The following is a 23,555-nucleotide window of genomic DNA, read 5'->3' as shown; positions in this document are numbered from 1 at the left end:
TTTGTTGCCAGGTCAGATCAGCTGATCAGATTATTTTCAGTCACAGGGTCAGAGCAGAGTAACGTGCTGTTGCATGATGGGAAACGTAGTTATACAACACGGACAAGCTGTGAGACGCATGAGCAGAGACGACGGATTCTGTGCAGTTGACGAAATGTTTTCATGTGCTCACAAAAGGAAACTTGTCTGCAAATTTAACTCAAATAATTGAACTGATTACTGATATAAAACCTAATTATATACCTTCTGTCTGCAGGGTTTATGTGTTTTTTTCACGCAAATATTTAGGAGGGGAAGTGCTACATTTTTTACACCCAGTCTTTCCAAAGGGCACTCAAATCCTCTTGGATGTATGCTACCCCAAAGCACAGTAAAATACCATACGTTATTACAAGATGAAAGCAAGAGGCACAACCAAATATTTAAATGAATTTGCAGATATTGCTATGATGTTATTTGTTGGGCCTTGTGTGTTTTTCTTTGGTGTTTTTGTCCTCTTCTGATACATGCAAATTAATAAGATAGAGACAACTTAAAAATAATAAGACTTTGGTCTTAGTTGTTGTGACAAATTGCCCCATGTCACAATACATTTGAATGAATATTATCTTAGTTTCTTTTAATATCACAATCCTTTTGGGTCAATCCGAATTAAATATTCATCTTCGAACATCATTTTACCAAAGACATTTCCAAGTGGGTGGCTGTTTTAAAAGTAATTGTGTTACACATGCCTGAGTAAGCTTCCAAACAGAGGATGGATTTAAATGACTTTTGTCTTGTAAAGTAACACTTCAAAGTATCAGCAGGTGACCATTTGTCTTAAATGACTCTTTTGTGTTTTCCCTCCATTTCTTCACTAACAGCAGGCTACCTTCCTCTGCAGGGTCTGCAGACTATAAGTTATCCAATTTAATTATCAAAGCAATTTAAAAAAAACACAGCAACTGGCAATTAAATATGGGTTGCATAGTGCATTTATTACAAAGCTTTAACACACACAAAAATATGAACAACGGTAACAAATAAAACATGAATGAAAGGAAAGGACAGAGAAGACGTAAAAAAGAGCAGAACATGTAGTTTACTTAATGCAATGACTTTTGGATAAGGATTGTAACATTTCAATGCATGTCAATGCAGGTTGTCAATGATCATGAATTATGTTGTGCACAATTCACATTCTGTGGAGAAACATTTGAAAACAAATGCACAATATGCCATAAGACTCCCCCAACAGACTGGGTCTACTGAGCAGAATCCACTCTTTGACCACACATCAGATGACTCTGAAGATTTTCCTCCATCCACAATCACAAAAGATCTTGAAACGTTTGAGCAGGCTGAGCTTTGGAGGGGTTTTGCCGGCATGCTTGTGCTTGATGGCAGCAAATATAGCACAGTCAAACACATCTTTGAGGTTGTGTTGTGTCAGAGCAGAACACTCCACATAGCCATGAGCTCTGATCCTGTGTGCCAGCCTTCTGGCCTGGCTGAAGCGCACTGGTTTGGCGCTCCGCTGGTCCAGATGAATGAGGACGTCCACCTTGTGGCAAAGGTCCGACTGAGTTCCAACCAGAAGGATGGGAGAGGTTTTGTTGCCGGCTCGGATTTGTGGGATCCATTTGGAGGTGATGTTGTCAAAGGAGACAGGGTTCACCAGGCTGAAGCAGAGAACGAAGACGTCCACATGAGCGTAGCACAGAGAGCGAAGATGGCCAAACTCCTCCTGTCAGATAAATTCACGAGAGATAAGGAAGAAAGGACTAACTGGTCTGGGGAAGAAATTCCATTGTGGTGTGGAACATTTACCTGTCCAGCAGTATCTACCAGTTTGATACGAGTTGGGATGCCATTCACATGAACCAAACCTGTAAGTCAAATAGAAACCATGTTGTATTACTGAGTCAAGCAAGCTTCAACCTTTAAAGAATAGCCTTCACTCACCGGTGAAAACATCAAAAGCTGTTTGTCTGTACTCGCTGTTGTATCCGTTGAAGATGTAACTGATAATCATGCTCGTCTTCCCCACAGCTCCATCACCAACCAGCATGCAGCTCAGCTCTGCCCTCAGCCTGTTGGGTTTATCATGTCTATGGCAGGCCATCTTTCCTTATATATTTAGGCTACTCCATTTCCCCAGCAGTTTCAAAGTCCAAGCAGGAGCGCAGCATTACTGTAAAAGATGTCTTCTCCCCCAGGGGCCCGTTGGTGCCAATAAAGGAGAGAGGACACCTCGATTTGAAAGAACAAAGGCACCCAATCAGATAGTCTGTTTCCCTTTGATGGTGATTAACATAGTCACTCCCACCAAGACGTGACGGGCCTGACCGCCGGTAAAAGTCAGCTGTAGGTACAGACAGTAACTTCTAGACTGCGACTTGCACAGCAGAGTGCAATATTATTAAGCTGAATAGTCTACAAAGTGTGTATTATCTTGTGCAATATGTAAGTATATATTTATATCGATCATATCTATAAATATACTGCTCCTAATAACTTTGTAGTTTAAGGGCTTGAAAGAAGACATTTTAAAAGCTCGTGCTACTTCTATATTTGTTCTGCCTCTCGCAGTCTCCATCGCTCATTGATGTATTTAACAATTGAGTGTAGTACCAGTATTGATCCCTAGAGGGAGGTGTTGCCCCAGCATTGGCTTTTGCATGTTGGTGTCCACCTTGCGCTTCATCGTGACGCTGCTTTCAGTTTCTTCTCAACGGACTACAACTTCTTGAGATTTCACGGATGGTCAGACACATTATTACATTTTTTGTGTTTAATGTATAATGTATTTTTGGTCTTCAAGTGGGACAGAAAATTGTCATCTTTCACAAAAGACCAGATGTCCATTTCTAAATTCACTTTATTAATTGTTAGGTATGTGCTTCGCTACCATATCACACCTCAGTAACTTCGGTATCTGAGATTGTTTTTCCCTGACTTGGTTCATTGTTCATGTGTTTTCAATCTATGAATTCAATTTTCTGAAGGCAGCTTTATTCTCATGTGTAAAAGGGGTAAAGGGTATACAGCTGAGGGGGCATTGTTAAACTGTCACCAGCTGCAGTTTATGGCAGAAGCTAAATGTGCCATGTTTCATCCTGTCTCTTTCAGGGTGACTGGGTTCATAAATACACCCAAATAATATTCCTACTTTATTGAAATAAAAATCCTCCAAATCACATCATCAAACATTCACTTGTGGTTTACACAGCAAAACTGTGCAAAAATGTACTTGTTGGTGAATGTCTATTAATTGTTTGACATTATTACACCAAGTCGTGCCTCTTGTGCATGGAACTGCTTCTGGTGCACAGTTGTATGAATTTTGATTGTGTTCATGAAGATAATAAATGAGCAGGTTTTGATGCTTATGATCGAGCCTTCAGATCATCACCCCACAGCAATCCTTGTGTCTGACCCCTGACCTTATGAAACAGGCTTTATTTTGTCATGATGATAAAATGTTTATAATAACGAATACACATTCTCTTACTGTATTTTGCTTTGAATAAACTCATTACTGTAGTTATATAGTTTTGTGTATACATTAAAAAACTCAAAATGCACATTATCATCGTTGTATTGCAGAAGAGCTGTAAGAGCATGGTAAAATGTGCTTTTAGAGATCGGTATACATTTATGGGTGAAAATAAAGCTTTAAACAATGAGTTGTTCCTTATCTGTCTGAGCCTGCAGGAAACTCTGTGTGCATTGTGTTGTAAGGTCTCTGCTTCCTGTTTGCCGTTGTTTCTTGCTCACTCGTTCTTTTCTCCCTTTCTCTCCCGCTTTTCCCACCACCTGCACTGTGAGTGATAGAGTTTATTCCCAATGGTAGGAGGACAACATCTGGTCCCCCCCCCCCCCTCAACACACGTCATGTTGCCAGCTCGGCTCCCATGCTACACCTCTGGCAGCTGTGAGTCACAATGCTCGTGTTCCTTAAGCCAAGGTAAATGTCAAACACAGGAAGCGGTCTTTAAATATCTCCACATCCAAAGATTCTCTTTCCTGTAACAGACACTTTTATCATCACAGATCAACCAGTAAGCCGCTCTTCAATGCTACAAATGCAAATACAGACACTGTGCTGGCAGTTGTGCTACTGTACCTTAACCTGCGAAGCAGATGTCAGCAGCGTGTTCATGACTTTAACAGTGGCTCAGTGTCCAGAGAGAATCAGTTGGGATGCTGCAAACATGTTTTGTTTCTGCATTCTCACGCTCTCTCTCTGCATGACTAGACATGCAGAAATGTGTTGTGACCTTGATCCATAAAGATCATCTGCAGTAATTGTCTCTTAACTAGGGCGGGCCCCCAAACACAGGACGCAATTCATTCCTGTCATGTTGACTGACTCATGAATTAATGCAAGAACAACATAAACTCAAATGCTCTCCGAACTATTGCTCTGGTTGTTAAAAAGTAAACCCAACAACTGATTCCAATTCCTGTTGTATCTTAAAGCTGACAACAATAGAGAAATCTGCCATGTAGGTGTTAAGAGATTATGCTCCTCTCTAAGCCAGAGATCAGCATGGCACACTGTAGACAGGGCACAAAACAAGTGGCAGACACGGAGATGGAAGCAATAAACAAGCCATTTGTATAACACCTCCTGCATAATGTCTCTTTAAGTAGATATTGCCTCGGCTCTTAAGTGGTGAGGATTAGAGCAGGATGGGTGCTTCCATCACACTGAGACCTCTCATCATTCCCCCGTCTCCTTTAGTTCCTAGATGTGACTTTAGGGTCACGGCGGGGACACATCGTCACTTGCTAAACATATATTTTGACATAATCTCTGTGATACTGTTTGCTTCCCGATGTTAAGGCTCCTGACCCGCTTGCTTGAATTTGACACAAAACATAGACTGTGGTGGATTCATTTGTTTTGTGTTCATTGATGACATGCACTCAGTTTTAGGAAGTTTTTAACCCCTTTACCGATGCACATAGACATTTCTTTTGTATGTTCTGCCACAGAATGCCAAGTGACATCTATCCCAAAAAAGATTCACGTTCTAGATGCTTGCAGTACAATTATGATATTGAAAACCCACCAATTAATGATAGTTGTTGAAACTTGAGACCACAATGTGAAGTTTATTGTGGTACTACAGGAAGAGTCGAGGGATCACCAAGTTCATTCATATTCAACATTTGAGGACCATGAATGCCTGTACCATATTTTATAGCAATCCATTCAATCATTAGCTTTTTGAGCTTTAACTGCTTACCATTGTCCTCATATTGCCCAGAGCACTGGTTTGTGTTGGGGTGTCTGCTTGATGAGAAAGTCGTACTATGTAGCTCTCCAGTTTACTCGGAGCAAGACACAACCCCCTTCCCAAGACAACTCGAATTCTAGCACCTTATGGTCACTAGAGATTCATGGGAATTCAGACCTGTGTGGCTCTCCCACACCCCTGCCCTACCGCTCAGCTGACCCCTGTGGTTCACATTCTTGATTTGTAGCCAGTTATTGCAGGAAAGCATAAATTACATCTGTGAATCGTTGCAATCGTGGGAATGAGGAAATACATGCCTGGCCTTTTTAGTTGGACCAGTGCATTTGCAGTTAATCTGAATTAATATCATAACCATTTTTTAAAATCATTTTGATCTGAACCAGCTTAGGGTAAGTCAGCATGTCCCAATTTCTAAGTAAAGCCTAAGTGTTCTTGGGCTTTTGTTGGCCAGCGAGCAGACCCGTCAATTTAGTTATTCCTGCTCCATTAAACCCTGGCAGGGGTCCAGAAGCAGCGGACTAATCCTACTTTACCCTCCAGAAAGCATCACAGGGGGGCTGTCCTCCATGCCTCATGGGATATACAGTAGCCCTGATTCAAAACAGTCAAACAAGTGTCCTTCAATTGATCTGCTTGGTGACTCTGACTGTTAAATTAATACATAGATTGATTAAAACACATTTAAAGGCCCTGCAATTCATTTTCTAACTATGTGCAATGGGGTACTATGAACACAATATATTTTTGCCAAATTTGCCAGTTTTGGTTGTTTCACATGAGACACTTCGATATGTGCTGTTTTACCTGTGCCCTACTCACCGGTTTTAAGAGGTTAGGGTTAGTTTCGACAAAGTGATGTCACATAATTCTGTGCTCAACTTGAATCACAATGTGACAGAATGTGTTATGGTTTTGTTTGCATATGTTGCCAGGCCACTGCCAATCAGATCGGATCAAACCATACCGGCCTGATGAAGCAGATTTGTTGAGTGTTCGACTCTTAGTACCTGTATTTAATACTTTCAGTGGTTTAGCAGCATATTGTAACAGCGTTTCAGTCACATTGGATTCCAGTCTCATGGTTAGACCTTCATCTGGTTTTGTTCAGCAAATGAATTAAAATGAAAAAGTATATTGAATGATTGACGTGAAGCAAACGGACTGTTTCAGGTCTTTGTGCTTAGCTAAGCTTAGGAGTAGTTCAATCTTCTTCTTTTTTTACTCTTAGCAAGAAATCGTATTTCGGAGCTTTCCTTTAATAATAATAATTATAGTTAGGCTAATGTTAAGAAGCCTGTCAATGGCAGCTGATTAGCACGAGTAGAATGCAGATCAATTTAAAACAAAATTTGAATAGCAAATATAATATAGGGGTCCTACAAAGCTGTAATTTCAGAAGCAAATAAAAAGGTAAGTGAACTGCATTTCCCGCTCTGTGTTTTCACCAAACTGAGGAATCACAGTGTAGATTTCTGTAGTAGTTTCTATGCATACCTGTAATCATTTTCACAACATCTCATGTTTTAGTTGTCTGTGGAGCTACCTGTAAGCTATCTCTTCTGTCAGGACATTTACCTCAAGTACTTCTTCACCTTTTGTCGAGGTCACACATAGCTGGTGACAGTCTGGAATGCTGACTGACATGCATTACACAACCACATGTATGTCGTGGAAAAACCACACCTTATTTGTTTTTTTCCAGCTGAGAATTTTATTGTGCATTCTGTAACAATAAAGACAAGTGTTGTGGTTTAAATTAAAGACTTGCTACATGAAAAAAAGACATGGCATTACAAGAATCAAAGACATTTTCTTTGGAAGCTGTTCAAGTCATGATGATTCCACGCACAAATGCAAATTCACATCAATCCCTCAACGCCTGAATGTTTGATCCGATGCATTTCAGGGAACTGATAACAATATCACCAGGGGTCTCACCCTTTGGCCTTTGAAGCATCTGTGTTTTCTTCTTCTTCTTAGTTTCAATTGGCTCCACATCAATCCACACAGCAGCATATGTTCTTTCAGAGCTCGATTAGAATCAATTTAAACAGGAAACTCTGCCGCAATTGGCTGATTAACATGAGAACACAATCTTTTCAAAGGGATACAACTTTCCAAACAAACACAAAGCATAATTACTTGCCATTACACACTTAGGAAAGCATTTGACTCAGACTGAAGATAGAAGGGGGAAAAAAGTGCTTGAAAAGCTAAGTTTATGTTGGTCAACACAAGAACGTTTTCATGGTTATGTTGATGAGATGAATTCATTGATTACAAAATTGGCTTTTTTTCTAAGTATGTCAAATAAGTGCCTTTCTATTGCATGAGATTAGCTGGATTTTAACAAAACGTTCCAGAGAAAGGGAGTGGGCAGAAGATTACAGACGTTGATGGTAAAATTCTCACTTTGAAGAGACTCAAATGAAACCACAAATGAAGTGAAAACACACGTTGTGTATCAACAACATAACTTGCTCTTACAGTCAGTCCTAAAAGACCAGCAGAGAGAGGCTATACTCAACATGTTGCACAAAGTCTCTCACAATGACTCTGCAGCTGCTGGATTGTGCGCTGCAGTGGTAACACTGTAGAATGGCATTGATATCCAACCTCCGCGAGTGTGTGGGAAACAGAGCTGCCTTTCCTGCTCTTTGAGAGAAAACACTCCAGAGAAAAATGGCAGGAAATCTCAAGGGTCTTTTGATTTCAGGCTGAGAAAGTGAGTCAGAGTACCTGAGAGCTTAGAGGCCTCATAACGTCAGCGCCATCTAAGGAGGGAAATGTCAAGCAGTAGGTAAGAAAGTCCGAAAATTCACAAGGTCATTTGAAAGGGTCTGATTATTACGTGCAGTTTTGGTTACACATATCAAACTTTAACTTCTAAGATGCACTTGCTTTTACAGCTTGTATCTGCCAACAGGGGGGGCCAGAGCCTCGTCCCTCATCTGTATTACTGCACTAAAGGCCTTATCCCCCTAAAACACAATTATGTTCCCATTTTCCTGTTTGTACACAAGATTACATCAACTTTTAAGTGAAATGAATTACCTTAGATCAGTGTTTCCCAAACTCTTTTCTGGGCCCTCACACAATGACAAACCACCGCGACCCAATTCACAACAGGCCTTGTCTATAAATTGCGAGAACACCGAATTTGTGTTAATGAATTTACCATTTTACTGCCATTTCTACATCACATTATATAATCTTGAATGGGTAAACCAGCCATTTAGAAGAGACAAATATGTTTGATGAATCAGAACTGTGTTTTAAGCATGTGCAAGTGAAAATATATGCACGTTAAAGACTTTATAAATGAGACCAAATAAATGCATTTCGGGGGAGTTAACAGGCGACTCATTGTTTTTATGTTCTCTCATCAGCCAAACAAACAGAATGGATGCTAGCCTTTTATTTGAGATTCAAAGTAAGGTACAAACATCAGACCAAATACGAACATTCAGGTTCAAAGGTGTAATGCAAATAAAAATGTTAAATAAAAGAATATAGAAGAAATTCTGCAAATGGCAGACCCAAATAAAATCTCCTGTGACTCACCTGTGGGTTTCAACCTAGTCTTTAGGAATGACTGTTTTATACAATCTATCAAATGTAGGGCATGAGGCATGTATGGCATTTCCAGCTTAAAAGAAATCTTTAATTAAATGACCAAGGTTAAGGAAAGAAAGACCTAAACCACACATCTTAATATTCCCTCAGAGTTTCTTGACGAGTTTCTTGACGACTTGGTTGATCCCTTGAGTCTATAGGGCTGTTGGAATACTTTAGCAGTTCTGGTCTGGCAACTTGAGGGTAAATATTGTGCAATCATTTTATTTATGGCATGTGTTGACATCAAGAGAGAAAAGTGACGTCTTTCAACAACTAAGTACAGCTAATGAGTTGGCCAATCATTCTGTAGCACAGGCTACAATGCAAACAGTGTGCTGTTTTCACCAAAACAAGCACCTGTCCCTCTCTTCACTGGGTGTGAGCTCTCCACAACTAGGTCATTGGGTTTTCACTCCTTTTCGATTTTTACTCTCTTATTTTGGCTGACGTTTCAAAGACAAAAATAGAAATTTACCGATTAAAGAAATGAAGAATGAACACGTAGGACTTCAAAATGTTACTGGAGGCGGAAGAAAACAGGCCACATCCTCAGTTGTGGGTGGTTGTTTGCCAACTGTCACTGTGACACTTCCCTTGGCACTGGAAAAACCCATGTGCTTCACCCAATTGATGTGCATTGACAAAGAACAACACACAAGGTTTATTTGGCCTCCCAATGTGAAATAACTGGTTGCTGTCATGCATGCTGCCAAAGTGAAGCAGCCCTACACTGAATGACACACCTTTGAATGCTCATGCTGAGCATGTTTGCATTGTGTTGGACTTGTTTTCTGGCATTCCTGCAAAGCAGACAATGATACCCCTTAATACCATTGTCAGCTCAAATGCTTTTAATAAAACGTTTAGTCTGGGCTAATGCCTCATACACAGTAATACTGACACATAAACATGATAAACCCCTGGGAAAATCTCCAAAGATGCGGCCTTGCACACAAAATCTAGTATTTCCCTGATGAATGCTACACACTGGCTTAAGAAGTTGCCACTATTTTGGCCACAGGAGCATCCCATAAAGTGTGAATTTAAAGAAATAGCTTCAATGAAATTCGCTTATATGCCTCATTGCGAAGAGTTAGATGATACCACTCAGTGTACTGTAAATATGTAGCTACAGCCAGCTAGCTTAGCTGAGCTCAAAGAAGGGAAACAAGGGAAACACAGCTAGCCTGGCTCTGTGCAAAGGTAAAACAACACACTTACGAACACCGCATGTCTTTTTTTGTTAAGCGGTACAAAAGCCAAAGTGAAAAAACAACACTTGGTGGTTCTGACGAGGATTCTTGAGACCATGTGGATCCAAACACATAAACAAAAATAACATCCATATCCCATGCAACTGTGAAGTGTTAATATCGTATACTACATGGTATTTTGCGATTAAGAATTTCCATCAGAGCAACAAGGACTCAGTAAATGTTCAGACAGTACAACATATAATGTGTATAACTTCAAAATACTTGTTTTTCAAGTTACTCACAGATGATCTCACAGATCCATTTCCCCTCAAGGCCCGACACGCCTCGGCCAGGAGCAGGCAGCTGCGGTGGCTTTGAGTGTAAAAGAGATTAAGGAAATTAAATTATGAGCAGCAAAAGTGCCATTCCTCGGGGATAGAGCAGCCTAATGAGGCAGGAGGCAGCTCTCTGGCTTGAGATTTAATTTTGTCGAGCCTGGTTTAGTCCCCAGTCCTGCTCCAAACAGATTGGATTAAAAGATCCAGTGAGTGTGAGTCAAGTTCTGTTTGAATGAGAAGAAACAGTTTTTCCATCAACCACTGCCGATGATGAATGGATTAAAGAATGGTGTTTATTATAGCACAATGATGGATGAGACTAAACAGTATTCTTTCTGAAACAAGATGAGCAGCAGCTCACGCCCAAACCACAAGCCAGATTCAGTCTTTTGATCTAAGCAGTCAGAAAGCACAAAGGGTAACTTTGGGTCATTTTCAAACTATTTTCCCGTGTTTTTGTTTCCAAGTGACTACTGGGAACAACCAGTTTTTGCTTCAGTATAGAGCCAGAATGCTGCTGACAGCAGCCAATAAACAAGCTGCACGGAAACGCTCGGGGCAACTCCTCATCGTCAATTTATGTCCACTGAAAGTGTTTGTTTTTGCCACGATCGAAGTCTGTATGTCAACACTTTGACACAAAAACGTGGGAAAATAGCGTCTCGGTTAAAAAATACCAAAGTTACCCTTTAAGTAAAATAACGTATGGAGGAACAATAGTTTCTGTTTCTAGTTTGTTGATAGATAGAGGGCTCAGAGAAGGCATGTGGTTTACTGCCAAATCATGAGCCATTGTTTGTGGCTTTTTAATGGACGGTTGTCCTCTCGTGGTGAAGTGGCCTCCATCACTCGTGTCCACTGGCAGGAACCCAGCGAAGGGTGAGGTGACCCTCAGCAGACAGAGCTGACCCCCCTATATAAGAGGGCGAGGGCTCTTAAGCGGATGGACTCCATTAGTGGCCCAATCACTTTCTCTTTAACACACTTCAGGGTGGCCTTCAGCCCTGCACTGACCAAGCCAAGGTCAGGGGTCAGAGTTCAGGCTAGGTACACATTAGCATGCAGGTGGGAGCTCCGAAAAAGCATCAGTAGGAAGAATGTTTTTGGGGATGTGTGACCACTATTCTGGGTCATAATAGGCCAAACGCACATCCTCAGGACATGACCTCAACCTCCACTCTGCGGTATTGTGTGTGCTCCTCATCATCAGTGTGCGTTTTGTTCAGAGGATGATGGCTGACATCTTTTCCTGGAGAGCAAGTGACCTCAGGAAGGGTAATGATATTGATCAGGGGTTCAAATTGCATAAGGAGCACAGTGCATCCATGTGTATTGTACATTCTTCATTGATGTCAATAGAGTATGCTGTTATTTTATGTTGTTTCATAGTATATTCAATGCTGATGCAAAAATAATAGACAGAGCCATGTGGAAATGTTTTGCTCCTCTCTTTGTGAAAGAGCATTCTCTGAATTGGTGACCCCAGGGTTTCATATTCCCTCTGCACGTCTCCAAAGAGCCCTAACAGTGTGGTAAGGGCCTTTATTGATTAACTTATCTTTATTGTTATAGCTCCAAATGAGAGGCGTTCGACTGAGCTGTAAATCAAAATGCTCTAATGCAACATAATTGATCTTTTATTGCAAGTAGAAAAATAACTGCTTCTTTCAGACTTCATAACCACATTTAAAACATCCTTTATAGAGTGACAGATGTATTTTGGCAGCTGCAATTGTCTCCATACAGTTGGAACTGCTGACGATGGAGTTTTGACTCTGAACATAGTCGCTGTGTCTTTGTACCACATTGTTTTGTACCAATATGTGTGGGTGGAGAGGGTTGGCTGTGGTATTCTAACATAGGGACTGGATGAAAACAAATCAAACTAGCAAATGCATTTCCTGCTGAAAATGCATTGGAATGCTGAAAGCTGAAATGAATCTCAAAAACATTGCTGAAAATAGATATCCAATTTTAAAGAAATTGCAAAAAGCTTAATAATTCCAAAAGTTGAAAGATTACAAATATGAAGTTATATCACACCTCTCCTGAAAGAGCTGAACATTTTGATATTCGAACGGTTTCTGTAGCTTAAAAGAATTCCAGCGGTAGTGATATTTGTTGTAGTAGTAGTAGAAGTTGTAGTAGAAGTATTATAAGTATTAGTAGCATTTGAATAAGTACTAGCTGTAGCAGTAGTGATATTTGTAGTAGCAGTAGAAGTAGAAGTTGTAGTCGAAGTATTAGTAATTAGAAGAAGTAGTAGAAGTAGTCGTATCAGTTGTCGTAGTAATAGCTGTAGTAGTGGTCGTAGTATTTTATATAACAGTGGTAGTAGTATAATAAGTAGTAGTAGTAAAGTCAGTTTTTAAAGTAGCAGTAGCAGTCGTACTAATAGCTGTAGTAGTAGTAGTACTGGTAGTAGCAGGAATAGCAGTATTAGCAGTTGTGGTATCAGTAATAATAGTAGTGGTAGTGGTTGTAATAGCAGTAGTGGTAGTAATAATATTTATGGTAGCAGTAATAGCAGTAGCAGTAGTAGTAATAGTAGCAACAGAAAAAGTTGAAGTAGTAGTAGTAGTAGTAGTAATACTAGAAATATTAGCAGCAAATCAAATCATGTGTGTGCGGCTTTTATTTTAAAATGGGGTGGGTGTGTGTGTGTGTGTGGGGGGGGGGGGGGGGGGTTTGTACAGCAAATCCGAAGTGAGATTAGCTGTTCATGTTTCTACTTCGTGAATATCTTTACTGGTGACTCAGAAAAAGAAGCAACAACAAATTAATGAGAGACAACAAATTCAAAGTAGAGTTTGGACTGGGAGGCAAAGGGCACACCCAATGCACTGAGTCAGATCATTTTGTTGTGCACTACATGTACCACATCATACCATATCATGTCGTTGGAAGCCACAGACAAACATGAGTGTTGTTGACTCACCGCTGTTTGTCTGGATCTCCTCAGTTTCATCAAAAACAAAACAGACAGCACAAAGAACATCTCGTGAACATATTTTCTGTGGTGATTTAGCAACAGTAGGAGCCATAACCTGTTCTTTCAGTTTTATCATTGTTTTCTGGAAAAGCACAACCACAGGACATCGTGCTTTAGTTATGCAATGACAGGATAGGGAATTGTCCATCGTTCTACATGAGAGCTCTTGTTGACCTGTGCTCTCTCTCTCTCTCTCTCTCTCTCTCTCTCTCTCTCTCTCTCTCTCTCTCTCTCTCTCTCTCTCTCACTCACAGATCAAACCTTTGTCCTACTTCTGGGATGATTTCTAGGAAAGCAGAGCAGTGAGCCACAGAGCTACATATATGTGCTGCTTAAAATGTGCGCAAGTTTATCCATGGTTGGAACTATTTCTTTTTTTTAATCTGACATATGGCATGTGCACATGTTATTGCATTGTGATCAAAGTCCAGATATAGGCAATAATCCCTATATCTGCACTCCACCTCCCAGCTCAGCCCCTATATGCTCTGCCTATACTATAAGAGCATGCAGGCATGTCTCCCCATGGTCTGTGGTTTCTTCTACAGCTAACTGTTTGCACAGATTGCTGCCAACACCAGCACCACTAGATAATACTCAGGACAAGTGGTGCATGATGTATGCTTGATTTCTGGGATCACCATTACATCAAATATAAATATTCCAGATGTTTACATGCATATTTGTTGTACCTGAGAGCTTTGGGATTTTAAAATAAAGTCATATGTGTTTGAGGAATGCTTGGCTGCACAACGGGAGTTTAAAAAGAAACTTTGTATAGTTGTATAGCCTGCTTGTTGTGACATGAATAGGAGACTTGTTCAAACGTACATGTTGTGGGTTGAGCATGAGCCACGGAAAAATAAACACCATTGGCTTCATGCAGATTTCAGTGTTTTTATTAGAATGTATGAATGTACACAGTACAAATGTTCTGTCTTCAACCGTTGAAAAACTTCAAGTCAGAAGGTAAAAATGTCATAACTGTGAGGTTTCGTTATGACCTAAAAACTAAGCCAAAGAAAATGCCACCACCAGTTTTTTCTCTCTCCTTGAAAGCAAATCATAACAAGCTAATTTCCCTTTTACCCAGAATTAAAACATTAACAATTGTATGATGAAGTATGATGGAGTGCCTTATGTAGTTTGTTTATGTAGCTCCCAGATGAAAGGACGTTTGGTCAGGGGGTTTGAAGCCCTCCGCAGTCACGGAAAATGTTGAGAACAGCCGCCTCAATAGAGAAGAGATGCTCGTCCTTTACCTCAGGACAGTAGAGCCTCATGAACTCTGCCAGGCGGACCAGGTATTCCATATTGTGGCCCGTGTTCCCTCTACAGGTGGCAATCTGGGCTGCGATCTCCTTGTCTGAGGCCGGGCCGAGGTATATGGGGTTGTCAGAAGTAGCAATGTAGACGAGGGCCAACAGAGCACCCTGACCCTTCTCCTTAGGGATGAACTCCACCGTCTCTGTTATGTAACCCCCCAACACAACCTCTCTCATGTTTAGGTGCTGAAGGGACTCTTCAACCTGGGAGTCGGTCACCTCATAGGCCACTCCCCATGTGCAAGACTGTCGGGAAAGCAAGTGGAGGAGGAACGTTAATGGTAGAAATACATGAAAATACATGAAATGGTTATACATGCCAAGTAAAACATATACAAGTTCATCCGTCAGTTATTATTCTCTTCAAGTTCATTGTTTCTTATGTTCACTAGTGGTGATTGGGTTAAAATAATATTTACAACTTTTGTAACAGTTTTCTATAGGTATAGAAATATATAGAATGTATAGTGCATGCTGTAAACATTATTAAAATCGACTCGGAGCTTCCAAATGAAGGACATACCTCCTGATCTTCCACTAGTGTGGCCACTCTACCTGGCTGTGGAGAGCAAGGACACGGGCAGTGAACAAATAATACATGATAAACAGAAACATGACGAAATAAACAACTAAAACCATCAGAAAATATTTGCAAAATAATATGATTGTAAGTTAATGTGGACAAATCTCACATTTTCCTTGTCCCCTCGATGAAAAGTATCTCCATGCCAGAAGAGCCTTTTGTATCCTTTGATGAAGCCAACTTTGCTCCTCTTGAATGCAAAATCAGGTTTCCACACTAAGGAGCCATATCCAAATATCCACAGGTTGCTCTTTTCTTTGATCATTTCCTGAGGTTTCATTGTATTATCTCGGCTGCGTTTGACAAACGAGACAAGTGCTTTTCTGTGGCTACTTCTGTCAACAAGTAGCTGCTCTCCTGTATTCCCTCTCTTGTTCCTGTCGTCCTACATTCCAAGACATCTGAGAGTCGCTGTTATAAAGTGCAGGGCAGTGCAGTTTTATCGAAACCAGTCTCGTATTAGGGTATCATCAGAAACACCGTTTGGACGCACTGTGCGTTTCTCTTGCTGATGTACAAACACGTGTATTTGTTGTTTAGAGCGAGTCAGAGCGAGACGGTTTCGACCAATTAAATCGCCGGAGGGGCGGGCTTAGCTAACAGATAAACCAATCAGGATGACTTTAGTTGCAGCACCTCACACCAGTATTTACCAGTGAATGTGGGAAAACCCATACCTTTTTCAGACCTCACTGGCTGCTGCATTTACAGTACATGTGTATTTAAAAAGAAACGGAGGATTTAAAATGTGTAATTCATTGACCCTAGGGTCACATTGTGGTTTTTTTATGCTTTTAAATTTCTGCTGTTAAGCACTTTGTGATGTCATGTCTGTGAAAAGCGCTCTATAAATAAATTTCATTTAATTTCATTTAATTTCAAAATGCAGAAATAAAATGTACACAATTCTATTTGTGTTCTTTCATATGTGACATGACAGGGCATGACATTTGTTTTTTATTTTCAAAACTTTTTTTCACATCATGGTCAAAGCAATATATTGTTGTATATGTTACAACAATTTCATTCATTAGAAAGTTAGCGGGTCCAGAGGGTAATCACACTACCTCTAAATAGCTGGGATTGTTCTAAACGAGCTCTCTTAAGCTCATTATGTGTCTGCTCTGCTCAGGCGGAACACTTACTGATGACTGCTTGAGGTCATTTGTCCTCTGCCTGTCACTGAATAGAATATAATTTATACTACCTTTATCCCTTTAAGGGGGAAATCTTTCTCTGCATTTGACCCATCCCTGTATATGTTGTGAGAGAAACTATTTTCTTGAAACTTCACACAAAGCCTACTGCCCCCAAGTGGTAGTAACAGACATTGCTCCACACTTGAGACTTAAAACCAATGCTTCAACATTAGATGCAGGAGTTTTAGGTGATTAAAAAAAGTTCAAAGTGACAGTGTCATTTGCTGGGTTGTTATGGTGGTCTGCCTGGGGCTTGGCAGCGACTGGGTTGAGGGGCCTCTGTTTGCTGTGCTCAGTAGTGAAAGGGCATAATGCAGATTTCCTCATTGACACATGTGCAAGCATATGTTCAGTTTTATTAAGTTCCTCACATCCCTCTCCATCCCCTCCCTCTTTCAGAGATAGCTTATCACCAACAAAAGATCATATCTAGTCTGCATTGTTTCTCGGCGATGTTCATAAACAAAAATACAACAGCAGTTCAGAGAAGCACTCTGTTACGTACTGTAGAAAGACCACATGGACTCTTTATTTTCCTTCACAGATGTTTCTTTTTAAATATGTATCTTTTTGTTTGGGTATTTCCTTCCTGCTTGCACAATGATTTCACATCACACTAATACAGACGTCATGGACAATCATTAGAAACGGTACAACGCCAAATATGACTATCTATAGACAATGAAGTCACCTCGACGGCGGCTGACACAAATAAAGTTTCTAGATGATTTCAACATTTAAATTGGGATCTCTATTGGACCACATGTACACTCGACCAATAAAAACAAACAGTGTACCAGATATGTGTTCATTGTTTCTTTTTATAACAAAAAAATAATACAAATAAAACACCAACGACACTTTAAAAATAAATTCACCTTTTTCTGGGCATCAACTTAAAAACAGATGTACAATCCATACTTCTAATCTCAACATATAAATATACAGTATATACAAAATAATCTTATAAAACACAGAAGGAGAAAGATCAGTGCTTCATATGCTTAAATTACTAATGAAATACTAATCTTACAAAACAACATTAATGGTTTAGTAATTTCCTTTGAAGGCGTCCTTGGTACGATAGTCACTTCATGTATTTCTTTGCATATGGTAAAACGAGGCCAAACAAGGCCAAATCATGAGTTTCCCTGCATGGCACTGCTGCATAGTGCGTCTTTTCATATTGATATTGCTGTGCAAAGGACTCAAGATAAGGCGGGGCACAAGGTTTTAAACAAATATATAAGGCTCTGTGATCTAGGCTGCATACATTCTTCATACAAAAATGGAATTACAAATTTGATAACCCTATACCCTTCAAAAATGAACCGTTTTCAGTCGTTTTTGTCCCTTTCTGATTAAGCTCAATGCTGATTTTTGTTTGCATAGCGCATCGTAGGCCACAAAAAAATGGAAAAGGCTTGCTCCTTCCACAGGCTTGTCGGCAACAAGTTGATTTGTTGATTGCTGATTACTGCAATAAGGTGGAGAGAAGAACATCAAGATTGTCCTCTCATCAACACGCAGGCATAAACATCTTGGCATGTTGCCCTTGGATGAAGTTGGACAGAGCAGACGAGATGTTTGTGTCGAAAACATCGGAGGCGCATCCACAAGTACGATTTGCTGATTATTTGTAGTCTTTACAGTCTTTACATTCTCACCGAGATCAGTAGCTTCAGTTCCTTTGATTTCGAGGAGCACACCGGCTCCATCCAGTTATCAAGTCTTCAAAGCAGCAACTTGCATTTAAATAAATCCCAGTCTCTCCACACTTGTAAACAGTCCACAAGAAATCCAATGTTGACAGTGAATAATAACTTCCATTTATTATACCTGAAAAAGAAGAAGATCAAAAAAAACGTAATGACTAAAATGTGGTCTGGTTGACAGTAAAGGTCATGCTCTAACGAAAAAGAGAAAATAGACTCATTATGAAAGTAACTTACCTCGGTTGCAATGATGCATTCGTTTTTCTCCTCTGCTACTACAAAGACAGACTGGTACATTGAATCGCTGGAAGCACATATTGTTGATATTCTACACTCTGGCCTTTCTCTGTGGAGTGAAGATACACTATGTTAGTTACTGAGCACAAAAACAAAGTGTTTCACATTATCGTCAGTGAATTTATCCTCTAATCATCATACTCAAATCTTTCTGGTAAAAAAAACGAAACACACCACACAGTGACAGACACATAACCATAATAGAATAATTTAACTCCTTACCTGTACATTCGACTCAAATGCTTTTTTTCTTCTATTGTCTTTTCACAGTTTTCATCTTTGTCCAAAAGGGACAGTTCATCCTTGTACCCGGTGGCGGTTTTATAGTCCAGGTGGTAGTGGTTGATGTATTTGTGATTTGACTTTTCCCTGGGAGAGTCCACCTCCACATCCACCTTTTTATTGGTGTTCTTGAGCTCTAGAGTAGAGATGAGGTTCTCTTTCTGAAAGTCAACCTTGGAGAGGTTGTTCATGGTCTCCGAGTCCTGCTCCTTGCTTCTCTGCTTCTTGACGTGGCGTATTAATACCACCACCACGCAGAGAAGCACCAGGACAGCCACCAGGCCAACGCAAAAGCAGATGGCTGCCAAGCTCAACTTGTCCCCAGACTCCCAGCCTATGTTTGGGCTGGGGGTGTTGGGTACAGGCACGACGCTGGACTGGCACTGGGGGCCGCTGTAATGGGAAGGGCAGATGCAGGTAGGCTGGCCTTTGGCTCCAGTGGTGCAGGTCCCACCGTTCAGGCAGCGTTGAGAGACACAGCGGTCGGTTAGCCTGTCGCAGTGGCGGCCTGTGTGCCCTGGGGGGCAGGTGCAGGTGTAGTCGCTGATGCGGTCTATGCAGGTGGAGCCGTTTGCACAGGGGTTCCTGGCACACTCGTTGATGTTGATCTCACAGCGCAGACCTGTGAAGCCTGAGCGACAGCTGCACAGTCGGAGGTTACCGTGGATCACACAATGTCCACCTGTCCAAAACAAAACCACGTTAGAAGCCTCCCTCATTTTCAGATTATTTCTAACACAAATACACAGAAAGAGAATAATTGTTTTTTTATGTGGAGAGAATGATGTATTACCATTGGTGCATTGCAGTGAGGTACATTTGTCCACCTTCCTCTCACAGTTAAGTCCAGTGTAGCCTGCTGGACACTCGCATATATAAGTGTTTCCATCATCCCGCTCTCTGCATTTGCCACCATGAAAGCAGGGTGTATCTGCGCAGGTCAGCATCCTGTGTTCACAGTGTGTCCCTTCAAACCCGTGTGGACACGCACACCTATAGCCGTTCTTAGAGTCCTGCAGAGGGAAAAGATATCAAGTTTATCAAAAAGCTCCCTGTCAGATGTTTTCTTTATCACATCCTGTTCACGACTGCCCCGACGAACCCCATTATCCTTAGTTTGAATTCTATTTACAGTACGCACTCTGTGAACTGGGTCATCTACTGACTTGACAATCGATAGCATCCTCCTGGAGTAGCAGATAGAGTGAGGCAAAAACAAAAACAGGAAAGCCTGTGTTGTGGGAAAGGAGGGAGAGAGACTTCCGGACTCACCAGGCAGTGGCCTCCATTGCGACAGGGCTGGCTGTCACACTCCCTGACCTCCAAGTCACAGTTAACCCCGTTGAAGCCAGGCATGCAGGCGCAGGTGTAACTTCCCTGGCCCGTATTCATACACGTGGCACCGTTGGCACAGGGTTTGTGATGGGTGCAGTAGTTCAGATCTGAAAAAAACAAATGGGTGAAAGCGTTACTGATGTAATAAAAACAAAAAAGGCACCACATTTGAAGCAGCATTGTTTTATTTACAGAGTACAAAGAGGTAGTTACACACCTTGGTCACAAAAGATGCCTCCCCAGCCCTCCTTGCAGGAGCACTGCCACGGCTCTTTACAGGTACCATGTTTACAGGATGGATGGAGTTTACACACATCACAAAATAGTCCCCGCCAGCCTTCTCTGCATCTGTACACACATAAAACAAGACAACGTGACAGTTGGCTCATGCACAAATGAACACCCATGGTTTGCCCTGGTAGGCCTCCTCATTGCCTCTTGAGCACAGTCATGACAGAGAGAATACCTCATGACAAAAATACATTGTTTGCACACTGTAATCTTTTCATCCTCCATGTTATAATCCTAGAGATAATCCTAGAGACGATTTAAAATAGAGAGACAAATAAATACATCCTAAAAGTCAAATACAATGTCACACTTGTGTTACATAATTAGGCACAAATAGAGTATTTAATGGTTTATCTGCTTTTAATTAAGCTTTTATTCCTGCAGTCGTAAATGTTTATTATTGTATTTTAGCAGTTCGCTGATCACTGATGCCAATGAAGACAAATCTACATTTAATTGTTAATATCCATAAGTGAACACTCACTTGCACTGTCCAGGTAATGTGCAGTTTCCATTCCTTTCGTTGCACCCTTCGAGACAGATTGCTGAAATAAAACAGGGATGTTTAGATTTATAATTTAGCAAATATAACAAGCTTCTAATAATGCTCGCACAGTAAAACCTGGTACCTGAACATTTCAATGAAAAACATTGGCCTCGCCTGCTCTGTGCTGTATATATGTGACATAGAGATTGCGCATGGTTTTATGGTGTTAAACGGCTGTTTAGTGCGGAGCAGATGCTTGTTCCCAAAAAAGGAGGACAGCTGTCCCATTGTTGTCGGTGGGCAGCTCGAGCCCCGTTTGCAGCTGCTGCCCTACACCGCTTTAACAATAGAGCCCACAATTTAGTGGCGCGTGGCGGGCGATAATGCCGCGATTAACCCCGGCGCGCGCTGCTGGGCGACCACCGCCCTGGATTAAACCGCACGCGCCCACAGAGAAAGTGTGCTCTCAGTCGTCAAATCTCACCCTGATAGCCTCTCTCCAAAAAAAAAAGCACTGCATTGTGACCTTTTATCACATACAAAGGAAAATGAGTGTCCATTTACTCTTGCTTACGTTCTTGGCAGTATTCTCCCTTCCATCCCGGTAGACAGGCTATTTGCCCGTCAGGCTTGCAGGTGTAGTGGCCAAAATGGTCGTCTCTCGGAGCGCATATTTTGGAACAAGTGTCCCCGTAGTAATGTTCATTGCAGATGAACCGGTATGAGTACCTTAGCTCCGTCTGCGTCCCCCTCTGCACATCCTGGGACCACTCATGCCCTATTCCCAACTGTCTTTGGATGGCAAAAGAACTAATCAAGAATTCAGGGTTGGTGATATCTGTGAGGAACAGAACATCAGACACATAATGATAAGTTTAAAGCAGAAACAATTTAACAGTTATTCCTTTAGTGATTTATGTAACAATACACAATATATACACTGACATGTTCTCGTCCTCTACCAGTATTCCCTCGTTATGAGGGACCGAACAAAAAAGGTGTAAAATCCAGGAAAAGGCTGTCATGGGATTTTTTTGGCAAGGCTTCATGTTCTCACTCAAGCCTGTACACTTTCCCATGCATGCCAAAAATAAAACAAGGGAAGTGCAATTGTGTTGGAGAGATGTGATTGTGAAGAATTGTCGTGTGACTCATAAGGCATCCTAACACACACGCATCCATGACGTTGAAAATGTCGGATGCATTTCCCAGAACGTTAAGTGAGGGTTATTGATGAAATGTGGAATAGTTAAGTCATTGAGGCTACACAAAGCATGTCTCCCTCTAGTGGTGGACGGGCAGTGCCCGTCTCCTCACCTCCAGATAGGTCCGCTGCAGGAGAATACCGGGCTTCAATAACTAATGAGAAAGCACCCTGTGGAGATAAATGAGGAAATAAACGTCAACAAAGAAGACAAATTTACAAATGTACAACAATTATATATTTACATATGTTCTGTATTTTAGTTTGTTTCTCTGAAAAACATTATAAAATAGTTTTAGTTCACTTTATTTCGCCAGAAAGATCCAAACCTGAAAATATTGTACTCTTTCATTCATTCCTAAAATCATTTTGAATTTAATGCGTGAACATTTGTTTGGTTTCAGCATAAGAGTGTTGAAAGCCATTAGGACACACGGAAGGACAGGTGCTCTTACCGGCCAGGTGAAGTTGAGCGGCAGACGCAGCCTGGCGTCCTGCTGGATGCTGAAGGAGTCGGTGCCCAGAATAGGTGTGGTGACTTTGCCAAATAAACAGTCTCCAGGAGACACCACCGTCTGGAAGTTCTTCAAACAAACCCTGAAATAAGTCCTGCAGCCAGTCATGCTGCAACTAAGTCCATTTGCCAGCAAACCTTTAGTATTCTGAAAGTGATGGAGATCTATCTCGAACACGCCTGATCCCAGAACCTAAAAGGATACAAAAAGTGAGCACAACAGAATACTGCAACGTTCGTTTCTAAAATTATTATTTTCCAATTTACAAAGATATATATATAAAAAAAAACAGGCTACCTGAGTAAATAAAGTTACAACTATTGCGAGGACAAGTGTGAACCAAACGGCCATCCTTTAGAGTTTGATGTGCGTATCCTTAAAAAATCAGTTTGTCCTCCAAAAAAACGCTCCTATTCCAAATGGTGATGCCAAAAAAAAACGGAGTGAAGACAAATAAAGTGATCAGAATAAATATAATCCTCCTTCCAAAGCCTGTACGACAAGATCCAGCTCCACAAGCCGTATCCAGAGGAAAAAAAACAGTTATCCAGTGCTAGAGGTTAGACACATATCAATAACGTCAATATCCACAAGTGAGTCTGTCTGCGGTCTTTATGTTGCCCATCCATCGTTCCGGTCAGATGTTGTTTGAGTTTGCTGTGCTGATGCGAGACTTGTGTTGCCGACAGTGTTGCGAGCATGTGGCGGAGCATCAGCGCACAGTGACTCCCAGTGAGGGGTGTTTGACGTCCCTCCCAGTTTATATACCGCAGTGTATAAACTGTCAGTATATAAACACCGCCCCCTCTCCTCTCCACCTTCTTTCTTTGCTGAGAATATCACCATCGTTCATTGTCATTTTGGAGGATATTCTCTTCGCCTCACCTGCTCCAGAAAAACACAAATTTTCTGCTAACTAAATACAG

General features: G+C 41.1%; 3 protein-coding genes across 3 annotated transcripts; all 3 read right to left on the bottom strand.

Annotated features, from left to right (window-relative positions):
* Positions 1 to 1,087: 1,087 nt before the first annotated feature.
* Positions 1,088 to 2,107, bottom strand: LOC306790310 (rho-related GTP-binding protein RhoV-like; the record flags this gene model as incomplete). Its single annotated transcript, XM_079286494.1, has 3 exons — positions 1,088 to 1,729; positions 1,813 to 1,871; positions 1,948 to 2,107. 3 exons carry the CDS (start codon positions 2,105 to 2,107, stop codon positions 1,280 to 1,282), a joined length of 669 nt encoding a protein of 222 aa, XP_079142620.1. The 3' UTR covers positions 1,088 to 1,279.
* Positions 2,108 to 14,577: 12,470 nt separating this feature from the next.
* LOC306790056 (glutathione-specific gamma-glutamylcyclotransferase 1-like) lies at positions 14,578 to 15,584 on the bottom strand (the record flags this gene model as incomplete). The annotated part of the gene is made up of 3 exons (XM_079286155.1): positions 14,578 to 14,967; positions 15,245 to 15,280; positions 15,414 to 15,584. The coding sequence occupies 3 exons, from the start codon at positions 15,582 to 15,584 to the stop codon at positions 14,578 to 14,580; spliced, it is 597 nt and encodes a 198-aa protein (XP_079142281.1).
* A 1,649-nt stretch (positions 15,585 to 17,233) lies between these two features.
* Positions 17,234 to 23,271, bottom strand: LOC306789912 (delta-like protein 4). Its single transcript, XM_079285994.1, has 11 exons — positions 22,927 to 23,271; positions 22,570 to 22,821; positions 22,228 to 22,285; positions 21,485 to 21,748; positions 20,908 to 20,968; positions 20,350 to 20,480; positions 20,070 to 20,239; positions 19,591 to 19,810; positions 18,738 to 19,479; positions 18,456 to 18,564; positions 17,234 to 18,342 (listed from the first exon to the last, which is right to left on the bottom strand). Exons 1-11 carry the CDS (start codon positions 22,978 to 22,980, stop codon positions 18,337 to 18,339), a joined length of 2,067 nt encoding a protein of 688 aa, XP_079142120.1. The 5' UTR covers positions 22,981 to 23,271; the 3' UTR covers positions 17,234 to 18,336.
* Between the last annotated feature and the right edge of the window lie 284 nt (positions 23,272 to 23,555).

The sequence above is a fragment of the Melanostigma gelatinosum genome, assembly GCF_949748355.1.
Source record: "Melanostigma gelatinosum genome assembly, chromosome: 16".
NCBI classification, from domain to species: Eukaryota; Metazoa; Chordata; class Actinopteri; order Perciformes; family Zoarcidae; genus Melanostigma; species Melanostigma gelatinosum.
This window is presented reverse-complemented; position numbering and strand designations above follow the sequence as displayed.